The 17,344-nt window shown below is 35.4% G+C and overlaps 2 protein-coding genes across 3 annotated transcripts; both read left to right on the top strand.

Annotated features, from left to right (window-relative positions):
• The first annotated feature begins 431 nt into the window (after positions 1–431).
• On the top strand, positions 432–5,070 carry LOC120202187 (probable methyltransferase PMT14). The gene is made up of 8 exons (XM_039202655.1): positions 432–604; positions 1,426–2,092; positions 2,788–2,998; positions 3,173–3,455; positions 3,655–4,041; positions 4,315–4,392; positions 4,598–4,848; positions 4,879–5,070. The coding sequence occupies exons 2-7, from the start codon at positions 1,451–1,453 to the stop codon at positions 4,842–4,844; spliced, it is 1,848 nt and encodes a 615-aa protein (XP_039058586.1). The 5' UTR covers positions 432–604; positions 1,426–1,450; the 3' UTR covers positions 4,845–4,848; positions 4,879–5,070.
• Positions 5,071–10,402: 5,332 nt separating this feature from the next.
• On the top strand, positions 10,403–15,585 carry LOC120202188 (two-component response regulator-like APRR2). 2 transcript variants are annotated; one of them, XM_039202656.1, is made up of 12 exons: positions 10,403–10,515; positions 10,949–11,142; positions 11,726–11,805; positions 11,986–12,052; positions 12,224–12,270; positions 12,552–12,629; positions 12,728–13,282; positions 14,008–14,148; positions 14,367–14,630; positions 14,770–14,838; positions 14,950–15,027; positions 15,233–15,585. In XM_039202656.1, the coding sequence occupies exons 2-12, from the start codon at positions 11,013–11,015 to the stop codon at positions 15,395–15,397; spliced, it is 1,674 nt and encodes a 557-aa protein (XP_039058587.1). In that variant the 5' UTR covers positions 10,403–10,515; positions 10,949–11,012; the 3' UTR covers positions 15,398–15,585. The 2 variants fall into 2 exon arrangements, with proteins under 2 accessions (XP_039058587.1, XP_039058588.1); XM_039202657.1 differs by lacking the exon at positions 10,403–10,515 and adding an exon at positions 10,591–10,814.
• The last annotated feature ends 1,759 nt before the right edge of the window (positions 15,586–17,344 follow it).

Here is a 17,344-nt window from a genome sequence, read left to right as displayed (position 1 = left end):
ATTAGTTGAGTTAATTGAATCTCATACATTAATACTGCAAATAGTACAAAATATTGGAATGGAAGTAAAATGTGATTAGCTTACTTTGAGTAGTGGTCACACTCAAGCGGCCATGTGATTAAGCCCCCACCGACTGTTTCCATTTGTTTAATGCTCGTCAGCTTTCGGTCACAGTGACGAAGTCCAATCCGACATGTCTAATAAATAAGTAGAACGAAAATCTTACGAAAATGTTTGTCGGCAATCAGGTTTCAATCTAAATCTCAATCCCAATCACAAATTCTCTGCATTTTATTCCAAGGTACCTCATGATCTACACAATCGATCTTAACTATTTAGTGTCGGCAGGTAACTCATCTGAAGTAAACTCGACAGGTAACTCATCATCACTCATATCTTAATTTGATCTTTTTTTTTGGTAGGAAAACAAAACACACTCCCTTCACTGTAAAGCCAACGTCTTTTATTATTAAGCTCTACTCTCTCTCTCTCTCTCTCTCTCACTATAGTACTCTGCACTCATTTTGTACTACAGAGATCTAGACTCAGTTGTTCAACCAAAAGGGCTCTGCTTTGGAGCTCTTCCTTTCTGCCTTTCTTCTGGGTATTTTCCCTTTTATCCAAGTTTCTTCTTTTTAATTCAAAGTTCTTTGCTTTTTTTTTTATTGTTTAATCTGCATGGACCTATCAACTGTTGTTTCTTTTAATTTATGGATCTCTCTTGTTCAGCTTATCTTCTGTTCTTTTCTGTATTTTCAGCTGAAAGATAATGTGAATTTTTTAAGATCAGTTTGATAAAAATGCCTGCTGTTTAGTTAATTTATGAGGGTCTATGTTATGGATATTCATACTGAGCTCTTCTGGTTTTTCTTTTGAGGTTGTAAATCTTGGCTGTTTCTTGTAGATCAGTAAGTGTAAATGAACTTTTAGCTTGTTGGAAGTGCAGTGGGTTAGTCTAAGAGCTTTAAAAGGGGAAAAACATAGTAAAACTTTAGTTGTATTGCTAAGTTCTTGACTCGATTGGGTTTCACTGCTTTTTCTGTTATAAGTTTCTAAATGCTCAAAATCATATCTTAAACATAGGTTTATATATGTGTGTGTGTGTGTGAGTATATATATATATATATATATATATATCATAGATTGACGCCATTCAATTCTGAAGATACCAAACCGCTGATATATTTCTTATGTTATATATGTCACTTCTTGAGATTAGAATTGATCTAAACTCAAAGGATTTTAAGATAATTAGATTTGGCTTTAATTTTTTGGTAGTTATTGGTTGAAGCAAGTGTATCGTGTCATTAATAACATTTGTGCAATTGAAATTCTAGGACTAGTTTAGCTTACATCTTATATGCAGCTCTAAATTCGCCTTGTTTATCTGTGGAAAATAATTATTTCCCAACTTTTTTCTTAAAGTGTGCTTTAGGGAATTAGTCTAGTCATGGTATCCAAGAGCAATCCGCCGGGCAACAAAAAACGGAGCCCACTATCTATATTTGCTGTGATTGCTTTGTGCGGTTTCTTTTACATTATGGGAGCATGGCAGAGAAGTGGTTTCGGCAAAGGAGATAGCATAGCGTTGGAGGTGACCAAGCAGACAGATTGCAACATCTTCACAAATTTGAACTTTGAAACACATCACAATGATGTGGAGATTGTTGAGCCTTCCAAACCAAAAGCTCAAGTGTTTAACCCATGCGATGTGAAATACACTGATTACACCCCTTGCCAAGAGCAAGACCGAGCCATGAAGTTTCCTAGGGAGAACATGATTTACCGGGAAAGACACTGTCCTCCTCAAGAAGAAAAGCTACACTGTCTCATCCCAGCACCCAAAGGGTATATGACACCATTTGAATGGCCAAAGAGTCGTGATTATGTCCATTATGCTAATGTTCCTCATAAAAGCCTGACAGTTGAGAAGGCTGTCCAGAACTGGGTACAGTTCAAAGGGAACGTGTTTAAATTTCCGGGTGGAGGAACTATGTTCCCCCAAGGTGCAGATGCGTATATTGATGAGCTTGTCTCAGTCATCCCGATAGCAGACGGTTCTGTCAGAACAGCACTAGATACCGGTTGTGGAGTATGTTGTTTTCAATAATCTGTTATACAGTTTTTTTTAGAATTTATAATGCCATTATGCATGTGCTTTCTTCAGCGCCGTAGGGGGAAGGGGTAGAGGTGGGAAGGATTGATGGTAGGAGGATGTTTAGTAATTTACAAAGCAGTTTACTTATTCGCTATTGATTTTATACTTCTCCAGACTGTGACCTTATTAATTGTTTTGAGTATTTGAATCCCATAAAATAGTTTTTATGAGCGTGGTCTTTAGTAATTGGATATACCATAGTGAGGGTATATTCAGTCAGTTGGCCTACCTCTTTAGTTTTATAGAGAAAAACACACGTCTGTGCCTCAAGCCATCACAGCATATGAAAAAGAGAAAAGTCTCTTTTGTTCTCACTTGATAAGACCTACCCATAGACGTTATGTCCCATAGGAATAGAATTGTTGGATAATAGACTTTAGGAGAATTCGGATCATATAAGTTGTTGCTGATGAATCTCCATTCTCTTATAAGTTTTGCTTTCATCGTTCGTTGCATTTTAGTCATCACATATACTCTTTATGCTATTGGAGCTCTGTCTTATTGAACACAGCCTGCCTGTAGAGAATACTCTTTTATGTCTTTTTGCTTACAATCATCATCAGAGAATCTACTTTGGCATTTTTACTCGGTATAAACTACATGCACAAATATAACAAATCTTATCGTAGGTTGCAAGTTGGGGTGCATACATGTTGAAGCGAAATGTTCTGGCTATGTCTTTTGCACCTCGAGACAATCATGAAGCACAGGTACAGTTTGCATTGGAGCGAGGTGTGCCTGCTGTTATTGGTGTTCTTGGATCTATAAATCTTCCATATCCATCAAGAGCATTTGATATGGCTCAGTGTTCTCGATGCCTAATACCTTGGACTGCAAATGGTAAGTCGTAGTAATGAATATGCTAGCTGTTAAATTGTGCAATACTTATGTTCTCTTTCACCTGTAACATCATTAATTATTCAAGAATGGATAGAGATCGGAATTAAATGATAAAAGAACTTTAACAATACCAGGAATTTGATAACCTTTCTACTTGTGTTCTGGTTTATTCAGATGGGATGTACTTGATGGAAGTTGATAGAGTCCTAAGGCCTGGTGGATACTGGGTCTTGTCTGGCCCTCCAATTAATTGGAAGACCTACTACCAAGTTTGGAAGCGATCTAAGGAAGATCTTAAGGGTGAGCAACGAAAGATCGAAGAGTTAGCTGAACGTCTTTGCTGGGAGAAAAAATATGAGAAGGGAGATATTGCTATTTGGAGAAAAAAAGTTAATGACAAATCCTGCCGCAGGAATTCTGCCAATATGTGTAAACCAAGGGCCGCCAATGATGTTTGGTGAGTTAACTTGTCCAATAGTTCCATTTATTTTCATATGCATTTTCTAATCAATATTGATTAGCTAGTCGATAAGAACTTTGTTGTTTCATCATTGCTTTAGAGTATCATTTCCACTCCCGACTCGTTTTTTTCTCAAGTCATTCTGATTTTATTTTTGTATTTCCACTTAAATTATTTCTTTTTTGACATGTTTTAGGTACAAGAAAATGGAAACATGTGTAACCCCTTTCCCTAAGGTCAGTAGTGTGAGTGAAGTGGCTGGAGGGGAATTGAAGAAATTCCCAGCTAGGCTTTTTGCCGTCCCTCCTCGGATATCCAAAGGACATATCGAGGGGGTCTCAGCTGAATCTTACGAAGAGGACAATAAGCTTTGGAAGAAACATGTAAATGCTTACGAAAGGATAAATAGATTGATTGGTACTACAAGATACAGAAACGTGATGGATATGAATGCTGGTCTCGGAGGATTTGCAGCAGCTTTGGAATCGCCAAAATCTTGGGTGATGAATGTGGTGCCCACAATTGCCAAGGATACCTTAGGTGTTGTCTATGAGAGAGGTCTCATTGGAATATATCATGACTGGTACGTCTCAATCGATCTTCTTTGTGGTATGTAATTATTGGATTTCCTTCTTTTTTGTCATCCTAAATGCAACGCCATTATTTATCACAAGGAGGTTTACTAGGACGATTTTATTTGTTGTGTGGTATGCAAACCAGTGGAAAGTAGAGGCTTCTCTTAGAAAGTCTTCATACATTCATTAACAACCAGTTCCATGAAAAAGGCCTTTATCACAGTGATTGAGGACATTGGAACTTCAGACCGACTCTGCGACATTTTCATTTCTTGTTGCAGGTGTGAAGGTTTCTCTACATACCCGAGAACGTACGACCTTATCCATGCTAATGGTGTCTTTAGCTTGTACCAAAACAAGTAAGTCTCTTATCCATCTTTTTCTAGTGTGCCATGTTTTATTAGGAATCAAAGTAGTCAAATATCGTTCGACATATAATTCAATAGACGTCCAGTGTAACCATGTTACATCATTTTGAAGTGGAGAGTTATACTTCAGGGGCACTATGTGGAATGGGAAGTCTTTTTATGCACTAAATACATTCTTCTGGAAATGATTATACAGGTGTAACTTTGATGACATCCTTCTGGAAATGGATCGCATTTTACGGCCTGAAGGGTCTATTATCTTCCGGGATGATGTCGATGTCCTAAACAAGGTGAGGAAAATTGCTGGAGGCATGAGATGGGACACCAAGATGAATGATCACGAGGATGGTCCCCTTGTGCCGGAGAAGATACTAGTCGCAGTTAAACGGTATTGGGTCGGTAGCAAAGGAAACAGTACCTCCGACGACGAATTAACCACATGAACAGGTTGTTTATTTGGGGATAAAAACACTCAAGCGGAGATTAAGACTTCAGCTGATGATAAAGTTGCTTCATACCAAGGGACTGAAGGGTTCCAATCAACAATCCTCAAAAGGAGACCCAAGTTGCTACATTGTGTTATTCATTAGACTAGTGTAGCTGCCCAAATAATTATGTCGAGATACTGGAATGCATAATGATGAATGACAATAAAGATGCTATTTATGATAACCATTTTACATATCTGAACACGCTTTCATTGGAATCTCTTTCGAATTCGATACTTGTTGAATGCTATATTTTAAGAATAATTGTATGTACCAATTGGCTGACCTCGGATTCTGCTTTTAGTCACTGCAGGACCGCAAGCATTTTACAGAAGTCTACTGATAAAAAGTGTTTTTGATGCCATTAAAAGAGACATCCAATATAGTGCTAGGCAAAGCAAAATATGAAAAGTTTTCCCGCTTACCTTCGCCTGAACACTGATTAAGTGACGATAACCTAATATGGTCTATGGTCTGCGGCTCCTGCGAGTTCGGTTCTCGGTTGCCGACAACTATACCAACCAGTCGGCAAGCATAAAAATGGATAACCCATCTTTCATCAGTGCGAGTTGGTGAATGTGGTGGTCAAGTTTTACTGTGCTGCTGTTGCTCAAATGGTTAATGGTATGCCTCTTCATGTCCTGCAGCAAAAAAGAAGAAAAAAAGGGAAAAGCCAACTCATCCAAAGAGGTCTGTTTCATCGATTCATGATCAATGCAAAGCATCACGTGATTTTACTGGGAATCGGCACTCTGATTTTGACCAGCGATAGCACACGTTGCAGCCCCAAGGTTTCATGGCAAGTGAATGATTGATGGGTAAAAGTTTCTTACAAGAAAGTTTAGCTACCAAATAGGGGATTCTTATCCAAATATCATCTTTAAAAAAATTAATACTCAGAATACTTTGTTTCAATTTAATTTTCAGATTGACATCTTTTATATCTATGTAAGATAAAAGTTTATCGCATTAGACATACACAGATAAAATAAAGTCACATCTTACAAAAATTAGAACAAAACAAAAGAAAGAGAACAAATTGAGCAATAAATGTAAAAACATTATATAGAACTCAAGCATTTTAGAAGGTAACATGAGATAGAGCTCATGGCATAAGTTTGATTAAGTCCAGATTTTGTCTATGATAGCTCAAAATTAACAATTTTAGTCATTAGATCTTCAAATCATACACTGATATTTTCAAATGTTTAAATATAATTTTTTAAATATATATTCGTTTAGTAATATAAGACAATGTTTATACATATGTGTTAGTATTGTCAATATAAACTCGTGTCAATATACATATTGTGCATATTTCTTATTTTTAGAGTTTTTTTTTTTAATTTTAACTTTTGACGATTTTATTCATTCTTCCATTTTATTCCAACCTTCTCACAATGATAACGTTATATGGACAAAGACATGATCTGCAAGCCCAAGGAACGTATCTCAAAATATAACTAGCAAGATATACACCTTAATCTGGTGTTTTTACTGAAATGTCACTCTTAAACTCAATAATTACCTGTCAAGCATTCTCTCATTGAATATTATTGATCTAGCACAATTTCTGATATGATGGCAATAAAGCGCGGATCACCATCCGCACCTTCGCTAGATTTTGTCCGAGCTGACACCACGTAAGGGGAAGGCGCAGATCGTCATCCACGCCTTTGCGAGGTTCTAACACGTACGGAAGGTACGAATCACTTTCCTTTAATTCCACAACTGTCTGTTTCCCACATTGATTACCACTCGTCTCCCCCTTCTTCTTATAAATACCACACTCAACACAACCCTCAAACCACACTCAAATATCAAATTCTCTCATTCTTCATACTATCAATCTTTATATTAAAAATGTAAAATATTTTCTATTATATTATAATTATTTAATAATTTATTATTTTATTAAATTTTATTGTATTAATTTTTATTACTTTTTGCAGTTATAAAATGGAAGGTGTGTTGCTACATTTAGATGAGAATCATTTCTCGCGGTATTTTACTGATAAGGTAATAATTTTAAATTGTGTTGTTATTTTAATTATTGTGAATGTTTTATTTATTTAATTTTTTAGTATTAGTTTATATTTTAATTTGTATACTATTTATTAAATTAGGAGAGATGTCGAATATTAGATCAATTTATTCGTAACGTTAAGTTAGAAATATCTTCTCCTTGAACTTGAAGGCATCTCGACATTGAGGTTGAAGAAGCTCGCAATTGAATGTCTCCATTTGAAACTTGAAGGCATCATGTCAAATTAGTACTGCACAGATTGATGCGTCGAGAGCATCTTTATATTCAGGTCAAAGAAATTGACAGATGAATGCATTCCCTTTGAACTGGAAGCAATGTTGCTATACAGATTATTTGTGGAGCCACCTCGGTACAGATCGTAACAAGTTGCTGATGAATGTCTCTCCATTGAACTTGATGGGATGACACCATGATGTGAATTTCTCATTAACGAGTTAAAATCATTACATATTACTTGAGTTGGGCTGTCAACTTGATTAATTTGTTGAGATAACCCATAGTGGGAGCATAAAGACATATCACGAATCATAGGCACTTCAACAAATGTCACATACATCTGTGTATCGACATCTGAATATTGATTCTGAGAATCAATCATCATAACAAGATAGTCATCGTTGGAGAGTTCGAACGTTGTATAAATTAACAGAAATATTACTGTTGGAAATCTGTACTGAAATTAGGACAATCTTCTAATACCTCTAACATGAACCTTCATTGAAATTTTAGTGATCAACTCCTCAAGAGTGATGTTTCTCTTGAAGGATATTCTGACATAATGATTTGATGCGAAGACACGACCGATTTTATCTTCCCGAATTTCTCCATCATAGTAAACAATAGATGAAATACGCGTCATTTTGAGAGTTTAAAAGATTGAGAGTCTTGTATCTGCAAAAAATAGCTAAAATACGCCTAATTAAATAAATACTATATGAATTTAAATATAAACGAATCCAATTTTTTTTTAAAAAATCACAATAATTTAAATAACACAATTTCATATTTATTACATATCGACAAAATATCTTGAGGTATGATCATGTTTTTAATTTTACAACTGCAAAAAAATATATAAATAATTAGTATAATAAAATTTGTTCAAATAATTAAATATAAAATAAATATAATATAATAAAATAATTTTACCTTATAAAAATAATAACAAAATCTATTTAGTTTGATAAAATGAATTGATAGAAGTGATAATAAGAAAGTATTTTTGGTGTGGTGATGTTTGCATTCAGAGGGATTATTATTTATAAGCGAGGGAGAGCGTTTAAAAGCCAAGTTTTCAGACTCATGTAATAATGAAATACCAATAATTCAACGTACATAACGAAAGGCACGAATCATAATCTACGCCTTTTGTACGTGTTAGAACCCCGCGAAGGCCTTCCCCTTACGTGATGTAAGTTTGGATAGAACCCTGCAAAGGCACGAATAGCGATCCACACTTTATTGTCACCATGTCAGAAAAAGAGTCAAGTCAATAATATTTGAAGAAAGAATGTCTGACAGATAATTATTAAGTTTAATGATAATATTTAGATAAAAACACCCAATCTAAGATGACATAAAGTATATCAATTCCAAAAATAAACTGCAAATAATATTATTTTGAGAATTATTATTTTTACCGATTGGAGTAAGACAGAAGTGAAGGATAGAGGCAGCCTGTTGACATATGTAACTCTTTGCTGTGTCCTTTCATGAACAGAAAGTTGTTCGGCAGTAACAGTAGCGTCAAAAGAGAAATCATGCAACGATATGAATCTCCGCTTCAACATTTGGAACAAATGTCTGGTGTTGATTAAAACCAGACATAACCGTCGTCGTCTTCCTCTAAATCTGTGGGCTTTTGCCTACCTATACCGGCTTCAACAGTGTCTGATGACCTACAGCAACACAAGAAATTTACCTATTTTGTGGTGAACAATTAAGTAGGCAATAATATATCTGGTGTTTCCCACTGACGCCGTCGCTCCTACGCGTGCTTTTTGATCTTTGCCGACCTTTCCTGCCTGGAAACGACACCTACAGACAATTGATAATGGGTGTTGATCCCATAACTCGCATCGTGGATGCATTTCGCAAGTATTCTTTCAGTTACAAATGAAAGAATTTGATTAAACCTTAAATTACACTTGCATATTTATGTTCATATGTGTTTACGGAGTAATGAACATAAATCTTATATTAGAAACAATTAACTTTTAAAATTTTAGAAAGACGGTGAGTTTCTAAAATTGTAGGAGTGAAGATATGTTATCAACAAAAATTATATATAAAATATCTAAGATTTAGAATTACTTGCATCATATATCCTCAAAAATATAACTTTTATTTTAAATTGATCCTTAAACTTTTAAATATTTCAATTTCATTCTTAAACTATGACTATAATTCTAAATTAGTCCTTAAACTTTTGAACATTTCAATTTCATCCCCATACCATGACTTTCATTCTAAATTGGTCATTTCAAATTTCATCCCAAACCATATTTATATACTAATCACATCCCTTGTTAATAAAACCGTTAGGTCAAGTTATATTATTATATGTTTGAAAAAAACAAAATTTAGGTTAAACTACGATTGAAACTAATTACATATTTGGATGAGTTTGGGGATAAAATTAGAATATGCAAAAGTTTGGGGATCGATTTAAAATTGAAATTGGAACATTCAAAAAGTTTACGAACTAATTTAAAATGAAGTTTATAGTTAGTGGATATATAATATAATTAACTCTAAAATTTATGATAATTTAAAATTTTTAAAGGATTATCGTCCCACTAACTCCCTTTCCATCTTTTTTTTATATTTACATTAGATAACATACATGTTATTTTCTCTGAAATGTAGTTTTTGTAATGTTATATTTTAATTTTAATTATTTTATTGTAATCTCTACAATTTAAAATTTTACTTTCAGTTAATATGCTTTTAATATCCAAACAATTTAATAACTTGATATATATATAGTATTAATTATATTAAAGTTTGAAAAGACATGTCTAGGGAATTTAAGTATGGGTATCTTCTATTTAAGTACATTTAGTACGTCCAATTTATTCACCTACTAGGAAGATAAAGCAGTTTTAAGATCCTCCCATTTCCTTTGATTTAGCTCAAAACTTTAATAATAATACTTACTCCAAAGTCACGTCAATGGATAAAAGAATCATCAACCTTTTATCTTTTGGGATAAAAAGTTGTAAATAAAGCTTTTATGATTTTATTTTTCATTTTCGTTTCCTCATATTATGTGGTCTACAAGGGATTAACAGCGACGTTACACTACACAAAGACCAACCACCTCTTCCTCTCAAAAGCCGCAGTTTTACGTCTACATTGTTCTTCCCATTATTTTCAGCCTTAAATCTTTCTGTATGCAGCCAAAATGGGAGAGCTTTTAGTAGTTGAAACAACAAGGACTTGAGAGGGGGAAAATAAAAAATCTATCTTCCCTAAATCTTGTTTAACCCACAGCTTCTTCCTGGGGTTCCCCAGCCTTATCTTTCGGTTGTATTCTTCTTTTATTGCATGCAACTTCCTTTTCAGACACCAAGAGAAGTGGGTCTTCCTTTCTTTTTCTTCTTGCAAAAATTTTGGCATATTTGATGTTTCTTCTTACCATGCATGAAATGGTCTCATTTTCAAATGATTCCCATGTTTTTTTTATTCAATTTTGTTGGTAGTTGTTAAGCTATGTCCTGATGAGTTTTATGGACATCTTAAATGGGTTGTTTTGTCTGCTTCTTGTCGTCCAAGACTAGTCTAGTAGTTGCCCAAAATATAAGATCTTTCTCTGATTAAGATCTATCAGACATTGCATGCATAGTGATCTCATCATGCATTAGAATTTAATTACGGTATTTCTGTTCATTACACCTTTTTTTTGTAGCCAATCTTCAGAGATCGGTTGAAAACCTTTTGCATTTGCAATGGGGTTATTTAGATCGAGATAAAACTTTTCTTCATGGGAAAATTCTCGTGGTGATTGCAGAGATTTCGATAAGCAGTAAATTGCAGTACTTCTCGGCTGCCTAAGAAAGGATGCGAAACCAGCTATGGTTTACACTGCAGATGATTTGTCAACATGGAAGGATTTTCCAAAGGGTCTCAAGGTCCTCCTTCTTGATGAAGACGCCAAATCTGCTGCTGAGTTAAAATCAAAGCTTGAAGCAATGGACTATATTGGTTAGAATCCACCCCTTTTTTCCCCTAAATTAGTAGTCTTTAGTTTCTTTCTGTTATCAAAGCATATTTGCTACCTGCTATATCCCCATTGCTTTGGATTAGTAGTTTTTGTTTTTTTTTTTATGGAAGTTTGCATTTAGATTGAAGCAGTAAATAGATCTTGGAAATTTTGTGGTCATGAGGTCTACAAAAAGAATCGATTTGTTGCATTAGCTTGATTCTTCTATTAATAGATTTCCCTCTCCACGTGAACATTTAAAGTAACAAAAGGTAATTTGTTTTGTAGCTATGGATGTTTTAATTACTCAATTTGATGGGAAAAAAGGTATAAATCTTTTCCCCTTTTTATGGGGTGGGAATGAAGGTTTGTATATAGAAAATTTTCTTTTAGTAGTATACCAAATTTCAGACTTTAGCTGTTCTGGATGCTTATTTCAGTTCAGTTTCTCTCCCTTTAAAGATCTCCTGTTAAATGTTAACGGTTATACTTTATCTTTATGGTATTCTCATGGAGTTTCTATATATTTTTCTACTTACCTATGTCTCTCTAAATGTATGATAAAAGTTATTGTGCCTTTTGCAGTTCATACCTTCTGCAACGAAAATGAAGCGATTTCGGCGGTTTCAAGTAAACCTGAAAGTTTCCATGTAGCCATTGTAGAGGTAATGAATGGATAATTAAACATGATGTTAGACCTTCCTTAGCATGATCTTTGTATCAACACTTGTACTAGTTGCTCACTAGAAATTTTATACTATAAGCTACTTTGGCTTTGTCATACGAAGTAATCCTTTGCTACTTTCTTTCAAATGCAACTTTATACTAACAGCTTGTTGATGCAGGTTAGTACAAACAATAACAATGGGGGTTTCAAATTCCTTGAAACCGTGAAGGATTTGCCCACCATTAGTAAGTTCGAAAACTACACCTGCCTGGTTTGGCTGTAGATCTTCAAATTATATCCATGTGAAACACTGTTTTATCGCCCCACAGATGAATTTTTATTGGCATCTGTGGTAGTAATCATGGTTGTTGGACATATTGTCTATTTCCTAATGCTGTTGTAAATCTTAATTTCAGTGACTTCAAACATTCATTGCATCAGCACCATGATGAAGTGCATAGCGGTAAGATTTATTCCAGCATACAATACACTGAGCAGTTTTCATGTGTCTTCTGCTGCGCATTGTGTTGTCAATTCAAAAGATTTTAGATTCTTAATGGTCTTAATCTTTTCTTCTTCTTACCCGCCGTCCATAGAGAAACTTTGGACTTTTCCGATGATATTCAGTGCTTTAACGAACTTTTAAGTTTCATTGTACTAGTCATCCTGAATGAAGCCATATAGTGGTGCCTATGTTCTTTTCCACACACCATAATATCTAATGCTTTGCCATCTTATTTTCAGCTAGGTGCAGTTGAGTTTCTTAGGAAACCGCTGTCTGAGGAGAAACTACGGAATCTATGGCAACATGTGGTTCATAAGGTTGATCTGGATACCGCTTGAGTTACATTGGAATCTACATGCAAATGGAAACTAAGTTACTTTGTTATAGAAATTCTCATTTTATTAGTCCTTTTCAGGCATTCAATGCTGCAGGCAAAGACATTTCTGAATCACTAAAGCCTGTTAAAAAATCCTTGGTTTCAATGCTGCATTTACAATTGAAAAGTGGAGAAGCTAAGAATGAGGACTCGGTTAAAACCGAATATGCATCTGTCATTCATGAAAATGACCCTGAACCGTCAACAGCAAGTGATAAGTACTCAGCTCCTTCAAAACCACAACTAGAGCAGAGAGGAAGTTTGTTAGCCGATGGAGATTGCCAAGATAATACTCACTGCTCGACCGAAAAAGAGAGCTACGAGCAGGGTGGAGAATCCAAATCTGTCGAAACTACCAGTGACAATACAATTGCTGAAGTAACTGCACCAGTTGGCCAACCTCAGGGACCAAGAGAAACAACAGTAAGAGAGGAGGCTGACTTAGTTGATGGTACCAAGGGTGAGAGTACCATATACTCTCAAACACAAAACGGAGTAAATAACAAAGATTCTGATGCTGTTGCTGAAATCCCCAACACAGTTTCTGGTATTCATAGTTCTTGTCCGAACAAAGCTAATAGGAAAAAAATGAAGGTAATATAGCTTATGGTATGTATGTATATATAATTCATTCCTCTTCTTATATCGGCAAAGTTTCACAAGTTTTTAAGATAACTTAACCACATATCTTGAACTTGTCCGGTAGTCCTGCCACTATCTTTTGTAAGATACCTGCTTAGGAAACATATCTTATTGAGAGCATTTTCTAATCACTAATCTACCGTCACATGATCACACGTTTCCATCATGTTTCTGTTCAAAACTGTAGTCTTGGGTGATTAGTTTTTTGAAATTTTAAAACTTTTGACATTTAGAAAGCCATTCACCAGCCATCCTCAGAAATTATTTCCAGTTCGTTCATGTCATTATTTGCCTTCATTGTCAACTTCTTCAGATTACGCCAAAAAGTTTTAGAGGAAGTATATCATTAACTTAAGTTGACTTTTTCTTGTTTTCTTTGTTATAAGCCCTAAGATCAGTCTTGGGCTAACTCTTGATTGTAATCAAGGAAAATGTTGAAAGTAGGTGGTATGGGTTATAGCTTATAATCATCTGTTGGGCTGTAATGTTTGCAATATTTCTGTTAATGTGTAATATCCTAACTTTTCCAGCGTACATAGACTTGAAAAAGAGTTCCCATCAAACTTTTATAGTTTTATCGATTGATTTCGAAATTTGAACATTTATGATCAAGTAATTTTTTATACAACTATATATGATGTAGAAATTAAGTACTTATAGTGGGTCTGATCTCTCAGGTCGACTGGAGTCCAGAACTCCACAAGAAATTTGTACAGGCAGTGGACCAACTGGGTATAGATCAGGCCATCCCTTCTCGAGTACTAGAGCTAATGAAAGTAGAAGGCTTGACACGGCATAATGTTGCTAGTCATCTCCAGGTCGGTCTCAGTTTTGCCTTTCATTCAATGTGTAATGCGCTGCTTGTTCCTGTTGAAAATTCATTTCTGGTTACAGTTTTGCTTCAAAAGAATGGTTTCCTTTGTTAATCTAGCCAAGCCTAGTGATCAGATTTTGCCCTTTTCTTCTTCAGCCTGAACACCGCTGAATAAACTTTTTACTCTTGCTGAAAATGATTCGCCTGTTGTTTGTGAAGCAGAAATATAGAATGAATAGAAGACACATTTTTCCCAAGGAGGATGATCGAAGGCGGCCGCAGAGAGATCAAATGCGAAGGAGTTGTTATCCACATAAACCGATCATGGCCTTTCCACCACATTACTCGAATCATGTTGTCCCGGTTGGTCCACCCTATCCCATGTGGGGACCACCTCCTCATCCATCCAGCATCCAGATGTGGGGCTCACAAGGTTATCCCCCGTGGCAACCAACTGAAAATTGGCATTGGAAGCCATATCCATTGGTGAGTTTATTATTGTCTACAATTTCATATTTTTTAACTACTTGGCTGACTCCGTTGACCAGCATGTTACATTGCATAGACAAAGATACGAAATGCAGCTAAGTAGATATATGATCTTATTTTCTTTTTTATTATTCAGGTGCATGCTGATGCATGGGGTTGCCCTGTTTTTCCCCCACCTCTTGGATATTGTTCTACATTCACTCAAGTGAGTAGTTATCAACATACATAGAATGATCCTTTATATATATATATATATAAATCAAGTATGAAAGAATTTTAATATTTTTCTGGTATTCCGGTTGCTGTGAATCTTCAGAATGCATCTGTATTTCATTGTTCTGGCACCGTGGATAACAGAAGTGGCATGCCTCAGAATACTGTTGAACATCAGCCGGTAATCCATCTTTCGTTAAGCTTTTTAGTTCCGGCCAGTTCCATTACACATGTTTGTTTAAACCTACATGCCCCATAAGAATAGTTACCGAAAGAATGCTGCAGAGTGTCGTTTTGTAGGATGAATGAGCTACCAGTCTACTACTATCTGATGTTGCACTTTTATTTTCACTGTGATGAATGTGTATGTTTGAATGCATTGGCAGGCAGAGGAGGTAGTTGACAAGGTTGTGAAGGAAGCAATAAACAAGCCATGGCTACCTTTGCCTTTAGGCCTCAAGCCTCCTTCCACTGATAGTGTGCTAGCTGAGCTCTCTAAACAAGGCATCTCCACCATCCCTCCTCACATCGACGGCCGTAATCTATCCTGATGTGGCACTATGTGACTGGTTCGTTCGGACCACCCTTTTTTTTGCTGCACTTTGAACTATTTCGAGCTCCCATCATTCACTCATGAAAGTGGGAAAAAGAAAAGAACAAAATAAAATAAAAAAAAATGCATTTGCAAGTACGTGCTGCGTGCACGAACTATTTCGAATGGAGTTTTATAGTTGAGAGAGCAATGTGCCTTGCCATTACATTTAACACTTGTTGATAATCCGATTCGATCTTTCATCAGAATGAAAAAATCGATTGTCTTCACGAAATGATCCGACTGAAAATCAATGCAGATGTCACTGATATCTTTATAGTTAATTGAATCAAAGAGAATATGTTCTTAAGTGAGAACTGAGAAAGAAAATGACAACAGCTTTAATATTCCTTTTTGGCATCTGTGATTGTAATCATAGTTGTTGGCCATGTTGTCTAATTCCTAATGTTATTGCTTTAAAATAAAATTTTGTAAATTTTGTAAATGCGTCACATGTCATGTGGCATCTATCTAATCTGATTGAATGAGAATTAATAAACCATCATCTAGGTTTTATTCATTGCATCTTGCAACTCATAACTACCGAATCTATATCTTGTCATGCAAGAATATCTAAAGCATTCGTTTCAAGCAACTTCGGTCCTCTCAACACTGATGAAGCATCAACATCACCCCACAAATGCCTCTCAAGGATGTATTTTCTTTTTTGTTGTGCTTTCTGATTAGTCGTCCTCTTCTTATTAATCCTTTTGCAGTCGGTAATGTCCAATTAACATTGTGGGAGGTTTACATTTTTCTGGTGTTTTCTCCGACCCCTCAAGATATCAACGAATTCACCTCATTGTCTTCCTCTACTATATCAATTTAGATTTTACCTCGATCACTTTGAAACTGTAAATCACTTTGATCTATAATATTCATCATTAGATTAACGTGAAATCAAGATATACAACTCACTTCCCCTCTACCTCCATTATTTTTCCTTTACTTCAAACTCGTGTTAGCCTATATAGGGTTTTCAATCTTTGGGTGTGAACGGTGAACCAAATGGGTTGAAGAGTAGTAGTTGAAAGGAGAGCCCCAAAAGAGAAGTCAACGAAACATCGTTTTCCATCCCCTCGAGATTGATTTCCTAACACACAAACGCCAGTAATTGGTTGAAGATAGAGGGCTTAAACCACAAAATGACGACCCGTCAACTTAGCAAGTTTGATCAAAGTGGCCCTTGAACTTTTTGGTAGAGTCAAATTGTCCCTAAACTCAACAAATTGCTAAACAAAATTTTCAAGGCTCAATTTGACCAAACTCATCAAGTTCATGGGTTAATTTGACTACAAAATTTAGGGGCTAATTTGATCAAACTTACCTACTTTAGGGGTCAATTTGTGTTCTAAGCCAATAAAGATGGCGTCCATATCACAGTAAACGGCCTATCCCTCCCTTCTCCGTCTCCGATGTGGTCCAAATCCTGTTTCAAAAATACAAGAAAATAAAACCAACGATGATCTCAAACCCCACAAAGAATGCATACAGTTTTCGTTTGGAGGGGTTTAATGCTTTTGCATAGGGATGGACGCAATATATAACGTTGGGATGAATTTATAAAATCATAGGAGATGAAAACAAATCATATAAAAGAATTATCTAAATTATATGAAAATTTAAAATTTTGAAAAGAAACGATTATTCTCGTCAGGACAAATCGTCATGAATGACTCAACGAAAACTTTCTTGTTGATTGGTCATTTCCAAGACAATCCTTAGGATATTTTATTATTGATGTGATTATTTGTCATTTAAGCGTGAAGGGTTTTGAGTTGTACATGGTATTTGTGGTGGTGTAATTGTAAAAGAAAATTACTAATTATAACTACTTTTCGAATTGCATATACCTTTGCTTTGTGGTGGTCCTTGAGTGGCAACAATCAAAGGACCCGGTCAACAA

Source organism: Hibiscus syriacus, unplaced genomic scaffold, assembly GCF_006381635.1.
Source record: "Hibiscus syriacus cultivar Baekdansim isolate YM2019G1 unplaced genomic scaffold, ASM638163v2 tig00008276_pilon, whole genome shotgun sequence".
NCBI classification, from domain to species: domain Eukaryota; kingdom Viridiplantae; phylum Streptophyta; class Magnoliopsida; order Malvales; family Malvaceae; genus Hibiscus; species Hibiscus syriacus.
Note: the sequence above shows the minus strand (reverse complement) of the source record. Positions and strands in the feature narration are given on the sequence as shown.

What these genes read in the sequence shown, in the direction of transcription:
- LOC120202187 (XM_039202655.1), top strand. Translation starts at nt 1,451, where the DNA reads ATGGTATCCAAGAGCAATCCGCCGGGCAACAAAAAACGGAGCCCACTA. An exon ending in AGGGCCGCCAATGATGTTTG is followed by an intron (nt 3,456 to 3,654) that starts GTGAGTTAACTT and finishes GACATGTTTTAG; the next exon opens with GTACAAGAAAATGGAAACAT. An exon ending in ATTGGAATATATCATGACTG is followed by an intron (nt 4,042 to 4,314) that starts GTACGTCTCAAT and finishes TTCTTGTTGCAG; the next exon opens with GTGTGAAGGTTTCTCTACAT.
- LOC120202188 (XM_039202656.1), top strand. Translation starts at nt 11,013, where the DNA reads ATGGTTTACACTGCAGATGATTTGTCAACATGGAAGGATTTTCCAAAG. An exon ending in TGAAGCAATGGACTATATTG is followed by an intron (nt 11,143 to 11,725) that starts GTTAGAATCCAC and finishes TGCCTTTTGCAG; the next exon opens with TTCATACCTTCTGCAACGAA. An exon ending in ATTGTTCTACATTCACTCAA is followed by an intron (nt 14,839 to 14,949) that starts GTGAGTAGTTAT and finishes GTGAATCTTCAG; the next exon opens with AATGCATCTGTATTTCATTG.